This window comes from Crocodylus siamensis, chromosome 9, assembly GCF_052110815.1.
Source record: "Crocodylus siamensis isolate JL-2025a chromosome 9, ASM5211081v1, whole genome shotgun sequence".
NCBI lineage: Eukaryota > Metazoa > Chordata > Crocodylia > Crocodylidae > Crocodylus > Crocodylus siamensis.
Window position 1 is genome coordinate 74441987 of NC_143403.1, and position 21380 is coordinate 74463366.

A 21380-nucleotide genomic window follows, 5' to 3' on the forward strand; every position below is an offset into this window, starting at 1 on the left:
ACTCGTATTAGTAGCTGCCTTTTGCCTTAACATACTTTCATCTTATCTGTGCTAGTGCTCTTCAGGCTTTGAGCTCCATTACAGTAGTATCTGCAGGCCATCCCATTACCAGGGGAGGAAGTCAGGGCTGTCATCATCTCCCCCAGGTAATGCATCTTTGCCAAAATAGTGTGTAACCCGTCTCTTTGATTGCTTTTTTTGGTTTTGGGGTAATTTGCAGTTTAGGTCATAGTCAAGTTCCTTGAGTTTCCACTAAGATCAAGATACTGGATGACGAGGGCAGAACGGTTTATGTTAAATAAACTTTTATGCCAGGAAACTCTTGAAACTCTTATAAAATGTAGCCATTTTAATACTGGTGCACACCTTCTATTGCTAAGAAGGGATTTGCAAAATCTCTTTCATGTTGCCACAGTGATAGGGGGAAGGGTTTTTGTTTTATGTTTTTCAAATAAACCTCGGTAGCTTGGGAGATGTATATTTAATCAAGGTCACAGTCCCTCTAAGATGGAGGTACACGCTCCAATTTAGCAACTGAATGGTCAACTGAAGGTGAAGAAATGTGCATGCAATGTGTTAAGGCAGCCACATGCATATGTCTTCAGGATCTGATCTTTCTTGGAAACATGGCCTTTCAATGCACTTCCTAATCTCTTTAATTAATTAGTTTGTGCAGCACTGTCCATCCCTCCCTCTTCCCCTCTACTAATTCATTCTTCCAGTATATTCAGAAATAGCTGCCCAGTCATTACACCTGTAAACTGTTTCAAGCACGACCAGGAGTGACTAGAAATAACGGTCGCAAGCTGGCAGAGGGCAGATTCATGCTCAACATCAGGAGGCGCAACTTCACTGTCAGGGCAGCTAGGATCTGGAACCGGCTTCCAAGTGAAGTGGTGACAGCTCCTACCCTAGGGGTCTTTAAAAGGAGGCTGAACACCTTGCCGGGGTCATTTGACCCCAGTACTCTTCCCTGCCATGGCAGGGGGTCCGACTAGATGATCTGCTCAGGTCCCTTCCGACCCTAGAAACTATGAAACTATGAAATCAGCTGGAAAATGTGATGCTCCTTTAGAATAATTTTGCCAACCTTTTACTTCCCTGCAGGAGGACAGGTGCCCAGCATACTTGAGGGTTGTTGTTTGTAGCTGAGTTGGGTATATTTAAGGAAGTTGATGCATGTGGCCCCTGTGTAAAAACCCATTGCTGTGGGAGGATGATCCTGCTAACCCATATTACAACTGGTCCTCAGTGTATTAGAAAACTTATTTAGAAGGCTGCTGCAGATCAACTTGGTACATTTCTGGGATCCTCATGTTTCCTAGTTCCTCATCAGCTGGGTTTCAGACCTGGGTCTGAAGTAAAACTGTTGGGTGTTTAAACATCTTTTATCAATAAATAAGGATGAGGCATCTGTGCAGACAGTATTAGATCCGTCAGCTGCCTGCAAGTTTTGTTACTTGTGGTATTTTATTGGGATGTCTGTAGTTACTATTAGGTAGGGACAGTCATTGGAGGGTTCCCAGTCACTCTCAGCTGGTAAATCCCGAGGGCCCTATTCAATGCATACATGAAATTCGTAGGAGAGAACATGGGCTGCAGCATACAGTATTCAGACAGCACTCTGCTCTCTGTTTCCATTGCATCTGATGCTACTGGTGCCATGCGACAGACAAACTAACCACACTTCCTCATGAAGCCTGAGCCTGCATTAGAAGCTGGTGGAGGCAAGAGATGGTAGTAGGTGGGGAAAGGGAGAACCAGAGCAGCAGGTGAGGGGGTCGCTACCTCCCACACATGCCCCTCTGTGATGCAGGTTCACAATTAGGTTTATTGGATCCAGGGCTGCTTTTAGAAGATCAAATAGCAGCTGTAGCCAGATTTTTTTCCCATCTGTCTCTGGTTAGACACGTGTGACCTTCCTTCTCTGACAATAGGGACCTTACTACCATTATCCAGGCCTTTGTTATTCTGGAACTAGATGGCTGTCTGTGCTCCACATGCAGTGGCATTTTAGGACTGGTTGGAAACTTAATGCAATGCAACCAATAGCTGTCTGCCTGCTGCAGTGTGCTCAGAGGGTCACTTGTGACTCACTGAGCAGCTAACACTGATAGCTGAAGAGGTGCACTGGTGCTCATTGAGTTTCTGGATGGAGACCAAGGGTGTGGTTTTAATCACCAGAGCTTTGAATGGTGGAAGTCTCAATTACCTGAAAGACCTGAGACACCACAGATATGTGGAAGTGGTTGTGCACAAATAAGAGGTAGAAGTAGCAGGGTGCTTTCTTTGACAAGTTCCTGTAATGGAATTTTTCTGCTTCTAGTCAAAGCAACGGGCGTTTGGAAATCATCTGAGCATGCTCCAAGGCCCATCTTCTTGTGGGCATTTGTTTAGTGAGGATGAGCCCCCTGGGCTTACAGTTTTCTAACAGAACTGGGGAGCTCATCTATGGGGTTTATGGAAAAGTCTGTTCATTAGAAAATTCAGAATGACGAATTTGCTGATTCTACTGAAAATGCACAACTTTCTTTGGGTTTGTTTTAATTTCAGGCGTGTTCTAGGGGCCCCGGGGGTCTTCAAAAGGAGGCTAGATAATTGCCTAGCTGGGGTCACTTGACTCCAGTACTCTTTCCTGCCCGTGGCAGGGGGTCGGACTTGATGATCTGCTCAGGTCCCTTCTGACCCAACCAACTCTGAAACTATGGATTGGTGCCAGAATATTGTTTTCAGGAAAAGGAGTGTCTCTACTCCAAACACTCTCCAACATATCTTCCGCACCAACCTAAATTACTAGGTTTATTATCGATCGGGCAACAATGCCTATGCGTTAGGGGAAAAGGAAAGAGGAACAAAATGGATGTTTCCACTGCAGCTCTCACTACAACAGTAATGTGATAGCCATGACATTAGCACCCTACAGAGCTGGAGCAGAGAATGTAGGGCCTTATTAACTTAGTCTTATTAATAGTCTTCTTTGTAACTGGTGAAGGGAGTAATGTGGGAAGAGCAGAATTCCCAGAGCAGGAAGCGAGACCGTGGAACCAACTGATGTTCAAGAGGTGCGGGGCTGCCAAGTGGTGGCCAGGCACTCGGGCCAGCCTCCCGGGACTGCAAGTTTACGCTGCCTCCTAGTTGCTTTCTTTCCCAGGGCAGCCACAGCACCTTTCCTGCTGCCAAACAAGATGGGAGAGGTGCTTTGTGTCACCCTCCTGAACATCACAGCAAGCAGGGGATCTCCCAATGTCTTTGAAGAAATTTCGTTTAAGTTATGCTCCATTCCAAGTAAACTTTTTCCAAATCTCTTCCTGCCTCTTGGAACTTGAGCAATCCTCCTTAACTGAAAAGTGCTGCTGCATCTAGGTGCAGATGGCAACAGTTACAGGCACTAACCAGATGCTGCAGTCTCTAATTTGATTGAAAAGATATAATTAGACAACAGAAACACTTTAATGAAAGAGTAAAACATGGAGAGAAGGACAGAAACCACTTAACTGATGCCAAGACACCCAGCAGCAAGAGGCTGGGGCCCAGGCACTGATGAGGCAGAACACCAAATTACCTTCTTGAGAGGAGAACCTATTTGTTTTCCTATGGACATGGGAATGGGGATTTTATTATTGTAGACTTCCACTGTATTTTATGTGGGGATACTGATTGAAACCAGAAGAAGCTTCAGAAGATCAAAGAGACAAATATGGCTTCTGTGGTCATTATTAAAAATATTTTTAGCACTTCAATGATTTTCTTTGAAGATGCAGTTTTATAGATTGAATACCAAATTATTTGCATGTTGTGATCTGATTGGTTGGAGACGCTGTGTTCCATACTGTGTTATGATGCAGAAAAAAGGTTTTCAACAAGACGCGACTAATTTGAAAGTCACAAATCCGCGCACAAGAAGTGTCCGATTGTAGACAGCTGTACCGCTCTCTAATTTGACAGGACCAAGAACCTTTACTGGAAGATGAATAAACACCATGAACTGTGTAATATGACATGCATGCATCTTGCGTATACTATCCAAGAAAGGGTGACTTTTTAAAAGCTGAAGTTTTCAAACAGCTAGAAGGTGAGAGTGTCATTTAATGACGTGTGCACATTGGGTTGGCTGGAGGCTTCAGCACTGGCTGTAGAGGAGTGCGTTGGGTGTGGTTGCAAAACAGACTTTTTGTTGCTACAAGCAGCTCCCAGAAGCTTTTCTAACTCAAGTTATTTACCCAGCTCAGCACTGTAGCCTCACTCATCCTTGATCCACACAAGAAAATGTCCTGGGTAAATGGTTGCCCAATATTTTGTTAATGTAGGCATTTTCCCATGCTGCAGAGGGTGGAGGAAAGCCTGGGTGTATTGCATGCATCTGTGCGAGTGCCAGGGCATGCAAGTCCATTCCCACAGGTGTGTGGGGACCTCCTGTGCTGCAGGAATCTGGTACAGACTGGGTACTTGCCATAGATGCTAATTCATTTTCTCAGTTAAGTTTAGCATGCCACTTAAAAAATAGCATAAGACTAGAAAAGTTGTACTGAGGATTAGGCTTGTTTCTGGGATGGACTAGGACAAGCAACTAGGCTATGAGCACAAGTGTTTCAGGTGATATTTCCATTTGAGACTATGTTGTGAACACGTAACTTTTATCCCCAAGGGAAACCCAGGTTGCGTGTGCGGCCATTCTGCATCTCTGCACAGATGTCCAAGCTCTCGGTTACATAATAGGTGGACTTGCTTTTTGGCCCTTTGGGGCAAGAAGTAGGGGAGCTACCCCGAGGCAGAAAGTACTGCTGTAGCTAAAGCCACGTCATCTCAGTGATGTTTTCTAACAGAAGTTTGCTGGCCTGGTAGTTTTTCCTCATACTGTCTCACTTACTGAGGTGGAAAGCCATGGAATTTAATCCCTTTGGAAACTGTACAGTGGGCAGGTCCTGCAGCGCAGGTACAGAGGTAAAGGTGTGCTGGACTGAAGGCTCTTGGTTGACTATTTTTACACCCCTTATCAAGTTGGTTACAAATGTCGTATAGAGTTTCCTCATCCATTACTGTAGGCATGACATCAGATCCAACTGCATCGACTGAGTGCAGAGCAGAAGAAAGGCACAATAAAGAACATGAGAAGCTGAAGGAGCACGACAAAAAAATGCAAGGGAAGAGAACACAATGGCGATTTCATACGGCAAGGGGGAGGGATGGCAGGAAAGAAGAAAAACCAGGACATGTTGGGAACAGCAGGACAGGCTTGATAGTAACCTGAGCAATCACACAGACCCCCCCCCACCCCAGGGAGGAGCAGTTGCAGGGCACCCGGGCTGGAATTCGGTTCCATCTGGATCATGGGACGTGGCAGCGGGAGACCTGACCCCAGCTGAAAAATACCGTGCAGGAGCTCGCCACAGCACAGACAGTGCTCCCACGCTCCTGCACAGTGCAGCTAGGCTACTGCGCTGTATGTAGCATCACCTGAAAGATGTTTGCCGGCACTAGTGCACAGTAACTCTGGTTACTGCACAGTTACAGTATGTAGTACTTGCTGGTACAAGTACTAAGTAACAACTGCACAGTAGTGTGGTGTAGATTCGCCCAGGGGGAAGGGGGCAGCTCTTGGTCCTTTGGCCGTGGGATACCAGATTTCTACGAGATTCAGATTGTTCCCTGGACCTCGGGCAGTAGGTGTCCACCCTTCCCGACTGTCAGACCCACTGGCATGCTGGACTTGAATTTGAACGCAATTACTTTCTGTGTCTTGCTTAAGACAGAGAAGGAGGAGGAAGAAAGCGGTCACGCAGCGCCGGGACGCTGCAAGGCTGAAGCCGTGTGACAGCAGGGCGAGCTGGCCCTTCCCGACCGGGAGAGCACGGGGCGAGAGCCGAGCACGGGCCGCTGCCGGAGGAGCACTGGCCCAAGCCGGGCCGTCCCGGCCGCGCAGGACGGCGGGGCAGGCACGGGGCCGCTGCTCCCGGGGCCGCACAGCGCCAGGCTGGCGGGGCTGCCCGAGAGCCCGGCCGGCTGCGCGGACCCCTCGCCCGGCGCGGGGGCGGCCGCAGAGCGGGCACCTGTTGTGAGCGGCGGGGCCGGCCCCGCTCCTCGCCCGCTGTCACCGCGACCGCGGCCCCGGCCCCGGCCCCGGCCCGCAGCCGGCGGGAGTGACAGCGAGAGCCGCCGCCCGGGCCGCTCACAGCCCCGCCCCGGCCCGCGCCGCGCCGCGCCGCGCCGGACGGAGGGGACGCGCGGGGACTCACCGGGCTGCGCGGGCTCCAGGCACAGGGCGGCCGCCAGCCCCGCCAGCGCCAGCGCCAGCGCCCGGGCCGGCGGCTCCATGGGCGCGGACAGCGCGGCCGCCGCTCCGCCGCTGCCTCCTGCCCCGGCCGCCCCGCCCCGGCCCGGCCCGGCCCCGCCCCGCCCCGCCCGCCTGCTCCGCGGGCCCCGCGCTGGGCCGGGCCAGGGCGGCGCCCAGGTGAGGGCCCGGACCTGCTGGCGGGCGCGGGGGCCCGCCCCCGCCCCGCTTGTCGTGGCCCCGACGGCTCCTGGGCCGCCGGGGTCGGGGCCGGGCCGGGCCAGGCCCTGCTCAACCCTCAGCCTGGTCTCAGTCGAGTCAGTACACAGCCGTTGTGAGGCAGCTCGGGTCTTCCCCACATATATTTCATCGCTACAGCCTGTCACTGCCTAAACATTGGCTTTGAAAAAGGACTCGGGGACCAACTTCGGCCTGGTTGCTCAGGCAGTGGCGGGCCAGGCAGGCGCAACCCGGAGCGGCCCCGGGACGCCTGTCCCAGGGGGAGGGGGAGGCGCAGGCGGCTCGTGGGCTCCCACTCGCCGGCTGCGCTGCTCGTTGTTCGGCTCACAAATGCATCCCTCTCACTGGCATCAGTTCTTTCGCTCCTGCCACGGATTCGGGGCCATTTGGGCTCAGGTTCGCTCTGCAAAAGGAAAGAGAAAGACGGCAACAGCTCCAAAGAGGCATCCAAAAGCTAATGGTGAAGCACTGTGCTAGGGGGTCGGGGCTGATGCAAATGGCTGGCTCGGTGTCAACTGTAGGACAGCCAAGTTCGGACATATGTCCTCGGCCTTCCCCCGGGGCAGGGGAAGGGGTGTTACGTGCTGAGTAGATAATTCACAAGAAATGTACTGAGGTAATGTTACTTCCTTTCCATTTCTGCAAACTATGAATCTTGTATGAATTTAGAGATTTGCCGACTGCTGTGTGGGCCAAGCCTTGTCACTGAGAGAGAGGCTGGGCAGGAGAGGCAGAAAGCGTCAGAGCCCCAGATAACGGGCAGCTGGCAGCTCAGTCGTTAGCTCAGGGCCTGCTGAGGTGCCCGTAGCTCTGTGGACCCGAGCAGGGAGGGCAGTCTGATGACCGCAGAGCAGGAGCAGGAGCAGGGAGCTCTGTAAAGCACTGAGTATAAGTGGAGCCAGAACCTGACGGCACAAATGGAAGGAGCTTTCTGTGCATGGCACTGAGAAGCAGGACCAAGCACCCGGCGGCGGGGGGGCCCAAAGTGAGAGATGCCTGTGGGAGAGCTTGGAGAAAGGCACCCCAGCTGCAGTTGGTTGCATGTGTTTGACTTGATAGGTGCTGTGTAGGCTGCAAGCCATGGGAGTAGCTGAAGGGGAGGAAAGGAGGGCCTCGACGATGCCCCACAGAGAGGCCTGGCTTATTGCAGGGCTGGCAGGTAGGGCAGAGGCTTGGTGAGTAGTGGGCCAGGCTTTCAGCGCCCTGGAAGACGGGGCGAAGGGGTGGGATCAGAGCAGGGGCAGGTGCAGCACAGAGTGGCCAGGACCACCCTCTGGTTCCCCGTAGGCAACCGCACAGTAGTAACATCCCAGGCATGGCAGAAGAGGGGACCTAGGGATACCAGAGTGCAAGGAATGGGATTAGAGCGGCCACAAAGAGGCACCACTTCTGCCCCTAGCAGTGGATCCTGTTAAAAAATAGTTAGCTTTTTTTGTGGAAAAAACCCCAAACCTTTCAGTATGTGGAAATGGGTTGGTGAGAATACATTTAATTAGGGTGACTGTATATCCTATTTTAGCCAGAACAGTCCTGGAATTTGAAGGCTGGTCCTGGCCAGCTGTTGGGAATCATAACGAGCGTCCCGGGGGTGCAGGGCGCAGTCTGGCTGGGACTGGAGCAGTGTGGAGAGCCTTGCAGGTGGGAGAGCCAGCTCTTACAATTTAATTGCAGATCTTTAGACAGCTGACATTTTTTTTAAGCCCCAGCTCCTGAGGTCTTGTGTTCAGTAAGGTTCTCAACTCTTTTTTTTGTTGTTATTGTTGGGGGGGAGGGTTGTTAAAAGCAAGCCCTCTGGAGAAAAACTTGCAGATATATACCTTAAATGTTCAAAACCAGAAAAGCAAGTAAAACCCCCCCAAATATTATTTTTCTTAACCGCATGATTTCCTAGACTCGAGGTTTTCAAACACTTGAGGTTAGCAGTATTAATGTCTAAAAGAGCTGCTTCTTGTCGTGTTCATATCAGGTAGTGGCATGTGCGCATAACTGCGTGGCCCTACTTTACATTGAGCTCTGATCCTTTTTCCCTCATTTCATTACCTCAGCACCAGAGATTTGGCCACTGGCGGGGTTTTCAGAGTTACTGTGCCTTCTTTTCCTTTCTCATGTATAAAGTATGACACAGCACTCAACACGTTTAAAAATATTCTGACCAAAATACTGGGGAGTATACTATAGATGACAGTCGTTTGTGAGATGCTGGGGATGGACCAGATCATTGAATAATCTTCTCCAGTTAAAGGAGCTTTTCAGCTAAACATACTGCCTCCCCCCGCCAAAGCCCAGTAGAGCAGACGTAGGCCTTGCATGCTCTCGGTGATATCTTTCTAAGTTCTTCTAAAGTATTTGTGAAACAGTAAAGTATTTGTGTCTCTGCAGCCGGCTTATGCAGTTAACAGATCAGACGGCTGCAGAGTGGGACATGAGTTTCATTGGCATCTTTTTGCAGTTACGAGGCACATCTATACGTATTTCATGTTACAGGTATCCTAAACCAACACTGATACTTCATGCAAGGTATGAGTGTGTCTCAGAAAAATGTTTTACAAACTGTTTTAAATGCAGGGCTCAGTGATGGCTACCATGGAGTCACCTGCGATAATGGCACTTTGCAATCCCATGCCTTCTGTCTCACCCCAGGAGCTTTCCTGGCTAAGCAAAAATGTTGGGAGTGGTGCAACAGCGAGGTCTTCATCCCCACCCAGTGAGAGGGAACGAGGGACAGGACCCTTATGCTGTTATGCAAGAGACACATATCTACAGAGAAGACTGGTTTGCATCATGCAAAAGGTCATGTGGGATTTCAGAGGCAGGAAGCCAGTGGGATCCTGTCTAAATTACTTGGAAAACACCAAGGAGTTTAATAGCTTTTAAAATAATAAAAAATATTTTTCATAAGCAGCCATCCCCAAATCCAGAAATTCTTTGTGGCTAGCAAGGAGAGACAATGGGTAAAGTTACATGATGACTTATGAAACCACGTGATGCATTTTTAGGCGACTCTGCAATTTATCAGCTTGGTTTAGCTACCACATCAATTTTGAAATTATACGTTTTTAAGTATGGAATAAAAATATATATATATACGCATTCTGACTAAATCCCCTTGCCCTTTCCACTGACCAGGTGCTGCTTGGTTCTGATGTCGTCCTTCCTATGCTCCATCGGGAATCCAGAGTCCTTCAGGAGAAACTGGATAGACGAGACCTGATATTTCTCATAAGGGACACGCATAGAAACAGTCCTTTCCAGGCTTTTTCCCTTGTAAGTAAATATGGCACCAGCCTATTTAATTTCTTCTTATAGTTTATTAGAATGACTCTTACCTCTTCCTTTTTCTGTACAACAGGAAAATTAGAACTGCCAAGATTACAAAGCCTAGAACTCCGAATATAGAGCCAAAGAGAATTGCTTGGTGGTTATCTGAAAAAGGGGAAAGGAAAACAAATGAGAATATGATATTCTGCCTTCAGGTAGATTTGTAACTGAATATTGGTGAAGGTGAGAGAGATTTCTAAAGGCTATAGATATCCTGCTAATGTTCTTATCTTTGTATCTAGGGAGGGGGAAAAAGAAACCACTAGACTGTAGGATTTCACCAAAATCCTTTGTGCTAAATGTCAGAACAGCTGGCTGAAGTCCAATGCAATCCAGTAAAAAATAGCGATACCGTGTAAATAATATTATGAACCTACAGAGTTGATCTACAACTTCAGCGCTTACAGCTTCAACAGGGAGGTGAGTGCCCTTTTCCTAAACATCTCAGTTGTCTTACAGATTGCTCGCACTGTACCTGTTCATTTTTGCTTCACAGGAATAAAATTTGTTTCACGGCTTAAATCCACAAATACGTGTTAATGGGTTTAGAGAAGACAAAATAGATGCCGCATGTTTGTTTTGCTATCCAAGAAAGTTAACATTGCTCAACTATAAATGATAAGAAAGTTATCAAAAACTTATGCTAAAAAGTGTGAAAAGGTGAGATTCTGAAAATATATCACCTTTCCTAAGCTTCTGGAGGGACACGAAAGGAGCAATTCCTCAGCAACAAGAGGAAGACTGGGGAAGTGTGGATCCCTTACTGAACGGGGGAGGCAACCTAGTAACAGATGATGTGGAAAAGGCTGAAGTGCTGAATGCATTTTTTACTTCAGTCTTCACAGGCAGGGTCAACTCCCAGACTATTGCACCTGGCAGCAAAGTTTGGGGAGGACGTGAAGAGTTGATAGCAGTGAAAGAACAGGTTAGAGACTGTCTAGAGAGGCGGGATGCGTACAAGTCCATCGGGCTGGATGCAGTGCATCTGAGGGTTGCATGGAAAACTCATGGTGGTTGGGAGAGGTCCCAGATGATTAGAAAAGGTCAACTATAGAAGAGAAGGAAGAAGGAGGATCTGGGGAACTGGAGACTGGTCAGCCTCACGTCAGTCCCTGGAAAAATCATGGAGCCAGTCCTCAAGCACTTGCAGAAGAAGGTGATCAGGAACAGTCAGTACGGATTCACCAAGGGCGAGTCGTGCCCGACCAACCTGACTGCCTTTTAGGACAAAATGACTGGCTCTGTGGCTGTGGGGACAGCAGTGGGCATGATAGACCAAGGCATTTGATATGATTTGACTTTAGCAGGACTTTTGATATGGTCTCCCACAACATTCTTGCAAGCAAGCTAAGGAAGTACAGGTTGGATGAAAGGACTCTAAAGATGGATAGAAAACTGGCTGGATCACTGGGCCCAAAGGGTAGTAATCAACAAGGATCCTAGTTTTCTGTGGGGAAAAGCAGAAAATCTCCACTTAAAACACAAAAATCTGTGCTTTTCTGCGACCTACTGAAAGCCTGGCAGCATCCTGTGACGAGTGGTGCCATTTCTGCTCTCTTATTTTTGCTGCGGTTTTTGCCTCTTGGCCAATCAGCAGCACATTTTCCCCTTCCCCGGCTGCTGATTGTGCTAGAGAAGCAATGAATCTGAGCTTTGACACACTTGTTCAATGCCATAATTAACACGAGTCTCCCACCAAGCACCTGAAGTTTCCTGTTGCTTTTTCAAGAGCGGTTTTTATCCAGTTACTCCTGAAATAACTTGTGTTTGGCTTAAAATGTATCTTCCAATGAGGAATGCTATCTTGATAAAGGGATGGAGAACTTGCTGCTTTTCTGGGTAGTTTGTTCCAAAGTCTCCTCATACTCATTGTGAAGTCTGGTTAAAATCAAAATACAGGTATACTTGCCTGGCTTCAGACATTCTTGAGGGTCTCTCCTGGAGACTACCTATTGAGAATTGTTTTTCTTCAAGATAGAAAACCTGATGATGATTACTTTTTCTCCTGAAGCTTAAAAACAGTTTTGAGATTTTGTCTCAGTCTTCCAAAAAAAAAAAAGAAAAGGAAAAAAGGGAAGAAAAATTCCATTTATAGAGATCCAGGTCAGGAAATTAAGCTTCAAGAACCTATAGCCATTAATAGAAGGAACTTGTATCCATGCAAAGATAAGCATATGGCATATATGAGGGGAACGAATGCACACAAAGTGAAGACAAATCTCTACAACATTGTCTTCCAAAGTTACACTTCCTGAAGTGGCTATATGCTTGTGCCTGCTCTTGTTCCACTCGCTAAGTTTCTTTTCTGGGAGTTGTTTCTTGCTCCCTGGCTGCATGCTGCTGTGTGAAGAGAAGCTGCTGTGGCAGTGGTAAGGCCTTGCACTTGGATTATAATTAAAAGCATATCAGAATAATTATTAGCAGAGAATTTCCATGGGGACTTTAATTAAAGAAAACAATATTGAAAGCAACACTGTTCAAGTCTAACAGTTTGAAATTTCAAATACAAATTGGGATTTTGCAAAATCAGTGGTGGTTTTCTTTAAGTGGCTTCCAGCCCGCCCCCCAGGTTTTTTTCACCTTTTTCTTAATTACTCATTTTAATTTCTCCAGTTATTGAGACAGTACCATTTAGGGTTATTAACCCCCTCCAAACAAAACAAAACAAAACAAAACAAAACAAAACAACCTCCCCACCCTTTTACTAAATCTGTATTATGGAAGGTATGAACAGGTAAGCTATACCAATTTAAAGAGGATTTACCACACACAAGCCTCTCTGTGGTAACTGATTTGCACATTCATCCTAGCCCATGGTAAAAGGAAGCTGATCAATCATAATTTAGCAGTTGTTGCATTCAGAAGTAAACTGCCCTAGTTTAGCTTCCATTTGCCACAAGATAGAACGGACGTACGAAACAGTTACTGAAGAGCAGAGCAGCTGATGCCTGGTAACTGCCCTCCTTAGCCTTTTACTTTGGTACAATTTGTTCATCTATCCACACCCAGACTTTGGGTTTGATGTGATGATTGGCAGACATCCAGAGCAAATATACTGAACAGGGTGCTAGGATAACATAGTTTTGGAGGCTGGTATTAATCAAAGGTATCCAGAACAAATAGAAGCTTTTTAATGCCAGAGCACTCATCACTTGGCATAGAGAGCTGGAGGTCAAACGCTTGCAGAGCACGGTGCTCAGGTCAGTGTTTAAAATGGGGTGACTGAACAGAAGAAAGCCTTTCTTCTACTGTGACTACCCATTTATCCCACAATAAGCAATCTGTGGAAACCCTCAGACGGCAGAAAGGAAAGTTGCAGGATTTCCAAAGCATTCCCTTCTTTCCACCATCACCACCGTCACTGTTTTGCTTGGCCTAAGCTCTAGCCAACTGTCTTTCATCCAGATGCTGATTTTTGGCTAGTCCAAGGGATTGTGACAGAAAGGCTGGTAGTGTTGAAAATAAAAGGTGACACACAGCTGGGTCCTGTCTGCCTGTGCGATGTGTTTGGGATCATCATATCAGACTGTTTCACCCAATCTTAAAAAAGGAGGGAGTGGGCATGCATTGAGGACTGCTCTGGTGGTGAAGGAGCATTTGCTTGCCAGCTTGGCTCGTCCAACACTCCTCCCTAAGGTGAGACAGGGTCCCGCTGCAAGCCATCGGGGGGGGAAGAGGGGGGCGGAAGGTGTGGCCATGCTTTCCTGACCGTGTGACTGGAGGTGGCCATCCCTCATCTGTTACCAGACCTGGTACAGACGGTGGTCCTACACTTGGTAGTTTGGAGGTGGCCCTTGAATCATTTCATTCACACGTTTATGGCATGAAGGCCCTTGATCACTCTGCTTGATCCAGTGGATGAAGACGAGGCAGGAATCTATTTCCTTGCTGTAGGGGAGGCAAATATCTGCTCTCATCACTCAGTTCAGTGACATCAGGTATGACAAGGAGCTGTTCTCCCTCTAAAATCAGGTGATCATACCAACTACTCTTGTTGGAAAATACAGATGGTCAAAATCTGTTCTTGAACCCTGCAGTTCAAATCTGTTAAGTTAGAAGTAAAACTGGTTTAGCGGGAGTGCATATCACAAACCATTGCACAATTAGAAACAGCAGGTATGAGGTTGGTCCATTTTCCCAAATCACTCTGAAGAGACCTGCCCCTAAGAAGAAAGGAAGTGTCCAGGTTGGGACAGACAGGTGAAAGCAGAACTGCATGGAGTAAAGACTGGAATAAAATATAGGGGTGCTCAGGAATATTAGTACCAGAAGGCATTCACTGGAGTAGCTTGACGGGAAGCTTGCATGTAGTTTGTACATTTTGCTGCCTCGGCTACAGTATCCTGCTCCCTGTGGGAAAGCAGTGCTGTCCGTCTCAACTTCCCTGAGGATGGAAAAGGACCATTTTTGACTTGAATAAAAAATGAAGTAAAATTCAGAGCTCTGATTAGTAGGAAAGTTGTTGTTGTATAGAAAATGGCAAACAAACCAAAAACTTTCCGCACCCCCAAAATATATACTGAAAGACATTCATTTTGTATTTGCTTATCCATGAAACAATGGCACTGTTCCACCGTACTGAGCAGAGCTAATTTCTGAATGTTTTCCAGTTTGCTTTCCCTTTGATCTTCCAGCATTGGCTTTTTGCCTCTCTAGCATAAATGCTAACATCCAGTTTGCTTATTGAGACTAACTGGCTCTTGTCCAACAGGCATGTGGTTGATGGCAGGAACAGACAATTGTCTTATTTTGCAGTTTCACAAAACCTTTCACCGCTGAGTCTTTGCTTAAGCTTTTGCTTTTCTTTGTGAAGACTTCATTCCATTCTGGGCTTTGAAGGAAGCTCCCTTACTCCTATGAACACAGAAATGTGCCACCATTCCTAGTTACATCTCACGTTTCTGAAGCGTTTATATTTCAGAATGTTTACCATTGTACTATAATGGCCCAGAAGCAAGGTTTTATTGGTTGATATCGTTTATTCAACAAACTGTATAGTTGAGCGATGTTAAACAAGCTTTTGGCCACAGGTTGCCCTATATTCAGGTCTGGGCAGGTCTGGGCAGACCAGGGCATGCCACCATAATAACAAGCTAAAATAGCCCAGTCTTTCCAGTTTCACTCCCTACAGGCAACAGTAGAGTTACTGCTGGTATCGGTTTTGCAGACGCAAGTGTCTGCCGATAGATACGTCACTATTGCTGGGTGAATCCAGCGCTGTTCATTGTCAGAGTCTGAAATCCAGGTAGTTAGACGGTGCTTACATCTTTACAGTACTTGCGCTCCACATGTATGTTAAACTTCCTTCTGCTCATAAGAGGCCTGTGCTGCCACTCCGGCTCGTGTGTGGCAGGACTTGTCGGTATTGACAGCTGTATTAGTACCACGAGGACTGGTCCATTCACTATTCAGGAACTAGTCGATGATAAACTTTTGCACTTTTTATGTTTGTGAATTCATAAAATTACAGAAAATGAGGGCTGGGAGAGACCTCAGGAGGTCGCATCAGGTCCATCCCCCTGCTCAAAGCAGGACTGTCCCCAGTGATCTCATCCCAGGCCAGGCTTTGTCTAGCTGAGTCTTAAAAGCCTCCGAGGATGGAGATTCCACAACTTCTCTGGGTAAAGGAGACTTGGTTTCAAGAATTTGCTGCCTTCACTTAATTGCTGAATATTTGCAAAGAAATGCGCTCAGGCTTTCGAAAGGCCTGCTTACACCTAATGCTTTGCTGGGTGGTGCTGACGCTCTGGAACAGTGCCGCCCTGTGGAGGTTTGACACGTGTCCTAGCTGTGACTGACTCCCTCCAGCTTATTTTTGTGTACAGGATGAGACAATTTAGCACCGGACCATAGGTAGTAAGGGGCAAATGGCAAAGATAAATAGTGTTAGGATGGTGTAGGCTGACATTCCTTCCTCAGGCCTCAAACAGGAAGGCAATCTCACGAACAGAAGTGGAGACCATGTGCAAACAATACCTGGGCAGCTGCACACGGGATGCACAATGCCGGGCAGTCATTGACTTGGTGATTTTGATGAGCTGATACCCAGTGCACTTGTGAGTGGGTAAAGGGGCTGCCAACATGGTCCTGCTTGGACACTGAGGGTATGTCTACTACACTGCTTCCAACTGCACTAGGGAGACCCACATGCTGATGCTCTGCACATGCCAATTTACAAAGAATATGATGCTGCTGCTGCTGTTAGAGGGGGGCTGGGCACAGCCCGCACGCAAACCTGAGATGGAAAGCCTGGGAGTATGAGCCTGGGCCCATGCAACCAGCAGCTCTGGTAGCTTTTCCAGTATGTGGTTAGGCAGAGCAGGAACCATGGGTGGGGTGTGTGTTCATAGCAGCACTCCCAAATCAGTCTTGGAGTAGTGTAGCCATGCTGTAAGAGGCACAAGCAAATGGGGGTGGATGTATTTTAAGGTGGATTTGAAAAAGGAGAGCAAGTGAGATTCGGAGATGCGGGGAAGCTGTTGCAAGTGGCAGGAGAGACTAAGGCTAAGAGTATTCTGAAAACACGCAGAAGGATGGAGGAAGCTGCGTCTAGGTACGTGGAGAGAGAAACGATGGAAGCAGAGAGAAAGGCAGAACCGCTGCTGATTCTTACAACAGGATTTTGCCTGCTGCTCCTATCCTGAAGCTTTTGTAGTGTTGCTGAAGTGACATTAGAAAAGCCTAATCAGACTGCTAGTTATACAAAGCTGCCGCATTTTTATGTTGCATGGCTACTACAGTCGTGGGGCGAGGTGGGCACGCTGAAGGGGAGGGACAGAATCCAGCTAGATCTAGACGGGTTACAGGGGTGGGCGGATGAGAATAGGATGGAGTTCAACGCAGACACGTGCAAGGTGCTGCATCTAGGGAGAAGGAATCAGCAACACCCCCATAGGTTGGGGAACACCCGTCTTGCCAACATGGTGCCAGCAAGGGATCTTGGAGTCATTGTTGACTCTGGGACGGACATGAGCCGCCAATGCGAGGAAGCGGTCAGTAAGGCTAGCTGCACCTTGTCGTGCATCTACAGATGCATCACAAGCAGGTCCAGGGAGGTGATCCTTCCCCTCTACGCGGTGCTGGTCAGGCCGCAGCTGGAGTACTGTGTCCAGTTCTGGGTGCTGCACTTCAGGAGGGATATGGACAACATGGAAAGGGTCCAGAGAAGGCCACCTGCTTGGTCCAGGGGCAGCGAGGCAGGCCCTATGAAGAGAGGCTAAAGTTTTCAGCCTCCACAAGAGAAGGCTGAACAGGGATCTGGTGGGTGTTTACAAACTCACCAGGGGGGACCATTGACAACTGGGGGAGGCTCTGCTGCCCTGGGCACCACCTGGGTTACTAGGAGTAACGGCCACAAATTGTTAGAGAGACGGTTCAGGCTGGACACCAGGAGACATTACTGTACAGTTAGGGCTGCCGGGCTCTGGACTGGGCTCCCAAGGGAGGCGGTGCTCTCTCCTACTTTGAGGGTCTTCGAGAGGCGGCTGGACAGATATTTGGCTGGGACGATATGATCCTGGCACCCGTTCCTGCCTGGGGCAGGGGGTTGGACCTGACGATCTGTTCAGGTCCCTTCCGACCCTAAGTACTGTGATACTATGCTACCACATGACCCTACAGACCAAACGAGTGATGACTTCTTGTGCTTGAAATCTAAATTGGGCATAAGGCAGCAGGGTAACAACAAAACAGGCAGGTACTTCCTTTGCGTCTGGAAAGCACGTAGAACTCTGTTGATGTGTCGGCATCCGCATGGTATATTTAATGTAAAAACCTGTTACGCAATTATTAAGGTAATGAAATAAGGGACTAAAAATCAAGCCATGCTGATGATTAAATGTGGGTGGAATCTTAATTCCACCTTCTGTAAAAGTTTTTTAATTGCACAATGCATTTTCCACTGTGGTTATTACTGTGGTAAGAATGAGTTTAAAACCATATTTTAGAGCATTTACTCAGGAAGCATTTGACTTTAATTCCTTTGGGCCATAGGCTCTTATGACAGGCCACTTAGTTAAGAGCCAGGCCCAAGGGTGATCATATGCACAGCGTATATGCTTGGCAATATTAGACACATTTGATGATAGAGATAATTGACAGCTCTTCTGAATTAAGCATGTCTTTGCAGTACATCTGCTTTCTAGTTTTCTAGCTTCTGTCAACCACTTCTTCTCTTGCTGTGGTTTTTTGGCACTGCTTTTTCCTGAGATGGCCATGCCTGCCTGAACAGTTTGTATCCACAGCTGGGGACACTTTAGAAAACATACATACCTGTGCTTGGCAAACAGCTGGCTGCTTTCCCTGACCAGGCCCCCGTCAACTGGCAGGTTCTTTCTTCTGACCCAGCCAGGCTGTACCCTGGGTCACAGCTGAACCGGACAGTTGAGCCCATCAGGTAGTTTGTCCCTTCCTTTCTCCCCTTGGTAGGGTGATCCAGCCAGCCGCAAGAGACCACTAAGGGAAGAGAGCTGTGTTATGAATGCCTGTCAGAGTCTGCCTGACAAGCTGATCCCACAGCGAGTCATGTGGTGATTTAAACAACTGGGAAAAGGGCAGGAGACGTTAAGTCTAACAGAGCTACCAGAGTGAAGCAGCGTACTGGCCCTAGCAACCTGAGTGTCTAGGATGGAGAGGGACCTGTAGAGCAGCTCTCTGCTTGGTCTCTTTCTCCTGCATTGCCCTTCTGAGGCAGTAACTCCCAACATGTCAGGACACCTAGCACTGGATCCAGGACTCTACCTTGAGGACCAGGTTTCTAAAAAGTAGGCATCTGACTTGTAGCTCTGGTCCCACAGTACACAAAGCATCTTGCTGCAATGGAGGAGAGTTACTCCTGGTGAGAATCTTTCCTTCCGCCCCCTCATCCTTGGGAAGTCACATGCAGCTGCTCCGATCTTCAGGGGTCCCTACACTGAATCGTGGCAGGGTGCTGTGGTGATAATGGATGCTGTCTCCTCAGTCTGGGTGCTGCCCTGATCAGGGCTACCTCACCTGGCTGCAGACTCTCCACCAACGCTTTGTGATTCTGATGGGATATTCTGGTAGCGTTTCCCACCTCAAGGCTTCTGGTTGTCAACACATCAAACCTGCAGAAAGGGTCTGAGTCACAAAGCGTGGCCATCTCTGGCACCAGGGGGTCGGTGGGGTCTTCATGAGGAACAAACACTGGTAGGAAGGAAGAGTTGTGCTTTGGCCCGTAGAAGAAGGTGTTCAGTAGGAACTGGGTGTCATAAGTAAAGAGAGAAGTTTCATTGCCAACAGCCCCTAAGGAGACAGAAAGGCATGTGTTTATACGTGTAAATTTATCTACAGCGCAATTAAGAATGTGCTTTCTCTTATAGCGAACATCATTCTCTGCGTAAAATACACATGGGAAAGGCTATTAATGGAAGTGTTTTATACATTCCTATTTAAATACCAGCACTGCTGTTGAAGTTAAGGTTATGTGGGACCCTTTCTTATAAGGCCTTTGGCATACTATTGTCATCGTAAAAATTCCTTTTTTGGAGTTGAAACTTTCCAGGCTTGCTACTAATCCAGAATATGCCTTAGGAAAAAAAATCTGTTCTGTGGTAAAATCAGTGGAGAGGGCTTTTTTTCCTTACCTGTAGTTTTAAAGAGAAACCCAATACTTGGTCCTAGCACTGTATGCTCGGTAATTACCTGTTGGACAGTCTGACTGTGAGTTGCAGCAATCAGATATGTCACGTGAGCATGTGATGTCCTTCCCTTCCCCCACCCCCCAGAAATCCTTGTCACCCAGACTGTCCAAAACAACACCATCTTCTATTCATTCATATCCAATACCTAGAGATGATGAGACGTATTAGACTGCATCTAACTCTTCTTTGACAGGATTATTCCCCTTTTTAGCTTTCATTGTTATTTAGTATTTGTGTTGCCATAGCCCATAGATTAGTGCTTGGTTCAGCCTACTTACAAATAGGCCAAATAACATTGCATTTATCTCTCTGGAGAATGGTAGAAAAGTTTATTAGATGTCTGTTGATGTCACAGTGATAAGAAATAATTTCATAGATTTCATAGACATTTGGGCTGGAAGGGACCCCAGAGGATCATCGAGTCCAGCCCCCTGCCCCAGGGGCAGGAAGTCAGCAGGGATTATAGGACCCCAGCAAGATAAGCATCCAAATGTGTTTTAAAGGCGTTCAGAGTGGGCGCTTGAACCGCCTTCAGCGGCCGTCTGTTCCAGACCTTGGGGGCTCGGACAGTGAAGAAGTTCTTTCTTGTGTCCAGCCTGAACCGGTGACCATTCGACCTCGTCTTCCCTTGGGGAGCTCTGGTGAACAGTTGTTCCCCCAGATCCTGGTGGTCTCCCCGATAGGTTTATAGGTGGCCACCAGATCACCCCTGAGCCTGCGCTTTTCCAGGCTAAGGAGCCCCATGGCTCTCAGCCTGTCGTCGTAAGGTCTGTTTTCCTGACCTCTGATCACGCACGTGGCTCTTCTCTGGGCTCTCTCAAGCTTCTCTGTGTCCTTTTTGAATTGTGGAGCCCAAAACTGGATGCAGTACTCCAGCTGCAGCCCCACCAAGGCTGAGTACAGGGGGAGAATGACGTCCCCGGATTTGCTTGAGAAGCATCTATGGATGCAAGCCAGCGTTTTGGTCACTTTACTAGCCGCAGCATCTCACTGAAGGCTCATGTTCATCTTGTGGTCAACCATGACCCTCAAGTCCCTTTCATCTGTAGAGTTAACCAGCGTAGCACTGCCAAGCCTATAAGGATGCTGCAGGTTTTTCCTCCCAAGGTGGAGAACCTTACGTTTTTTGGTGTTGAACACCATCAGGTTCTCGTCCGCCCATTTCATACGTCTGTCCAGATCCGCCTGGATCACCCTTCTGTCCTCAGGTGTGGATGCTATACCCCAGAGTTTGGTGTCGTCGGCAAACTTGGTAACTTAGAGTTTATCAAATTAAACCAGGGATTGTCAACTGGGGGTACATGTACCCCGGAGGTACTTGAGAAGGCCCTAGGGGGTACACACGGGCAGGTGGGCAGAACGCTGCCACTCACCAGCCTGCGCAGGCACTGCCTGCCTGGCTGGACGTGGGGGGGGGGCCGGAGAAGGTTGCACGCGGCGGCTGCCACCTCTCTGCCTTTGGCTGCGCGCCACCCCCTCCCCCACACTTCCCTGCTCAGTGTCTGGCCCCCGGGGGTACACTGACTCAAAAAGGTTGAAAACCTCTGAATTAAACATTCAAAACAAAACCTCCTTGGAGCTATCTCTTTGCTCTAAGCTTCTTGGGGTGACCTGTCTTAATGCCTTGAGAGATGGAAAGCTTGTTGTAGGAGGAAGGGGTCTGGCTGAGCTTTGCTTGATAAAGGCCCCAACAAGCGGCAAAGTGATTTTAGGCCAGTATCCCCTGACCTCCCACATTGTCCATCCCCGGCCTCATTTACTCTTGTTGGCATTTAGGCCAGAATGGCTTTGTGCCTTAGAGATGCTTGTCTGGGCATTTCCATTGAATAGAAGCTGTCCTCCTCTGACTGTTTTACCTAATGCAAATAGTGTGTTTGCAGTCTGTGCATCTT

General features: G+C 48.1%; 2 protein-coding genes and 1 long non-coding RNA gene across 4 annotated transcripts in view; 1 reads left to right on the forward strand and 2 right to left on the reverse strand.

Annotated features, from left to right (window-relative positions):
• KREMEN1 (kringle containing transmembrane protein 1) overlaps positions 1-6387 on the reverse strand; it is a 45120-nt gene extending 38733 nt beyond the window's left edge. The window contains exon 1 of the mRNA XM_090061839.1: positions 6234-6387. Coding sequence (XP_089917965.1) covers positions 6234-6312 — 79 coding nt within the window. The 5' untranslated portion in view covers positions 6313-6387. The remainder of the gene's footprint in view (positions 1-6233) is intronic.
• Positions 6388-6825: 438 nt separating this feature from the next.
• Positions 6826-21380, reverse strand: part of SUSD2 (sushi domain containing 2) — a 35456-nt gene continuing 20901 nt past the window's right edge. Inside the window, exons 13-16 of the mRNA XM_090062568.1 lie at positions 18818-19090; positions 18098-18280; positions 9835-9931; positions 6826-6911 (exon numbers count right to left, since the gene is read on the reverse strand). Coding sequence (XP_089918694.1) covers positions 6833-6911; positions 9835-9931; positions 18098-18280; positions 18818-19090 — 632 coding nt within the window. The 3' untranslated portion in view covers positions 6826-6832. The remainder of the gene's footprint in view (positions 6912-9834; positions 9932-18097; positions 18281-18817; positions 19091-21380) is intronic.
• On the forward strand, positions 6911-12047 carry LOC149857945 (uncharacterized). 2 transcript variants are annotated; one of them, XR_016444131.1, is made up of 4 exons: positions 6911-9772; positions 9858-9981; positions 10069-10246; positions 10323-12047. It is a non-coding gene; the product is annotated as an uncharacterized LOC149857945 (long non-coding RNA). The 2 variants fall into 2 exon arrangements; XR_016444130.1 differs by having other exon boundaries at positions 10069-12047.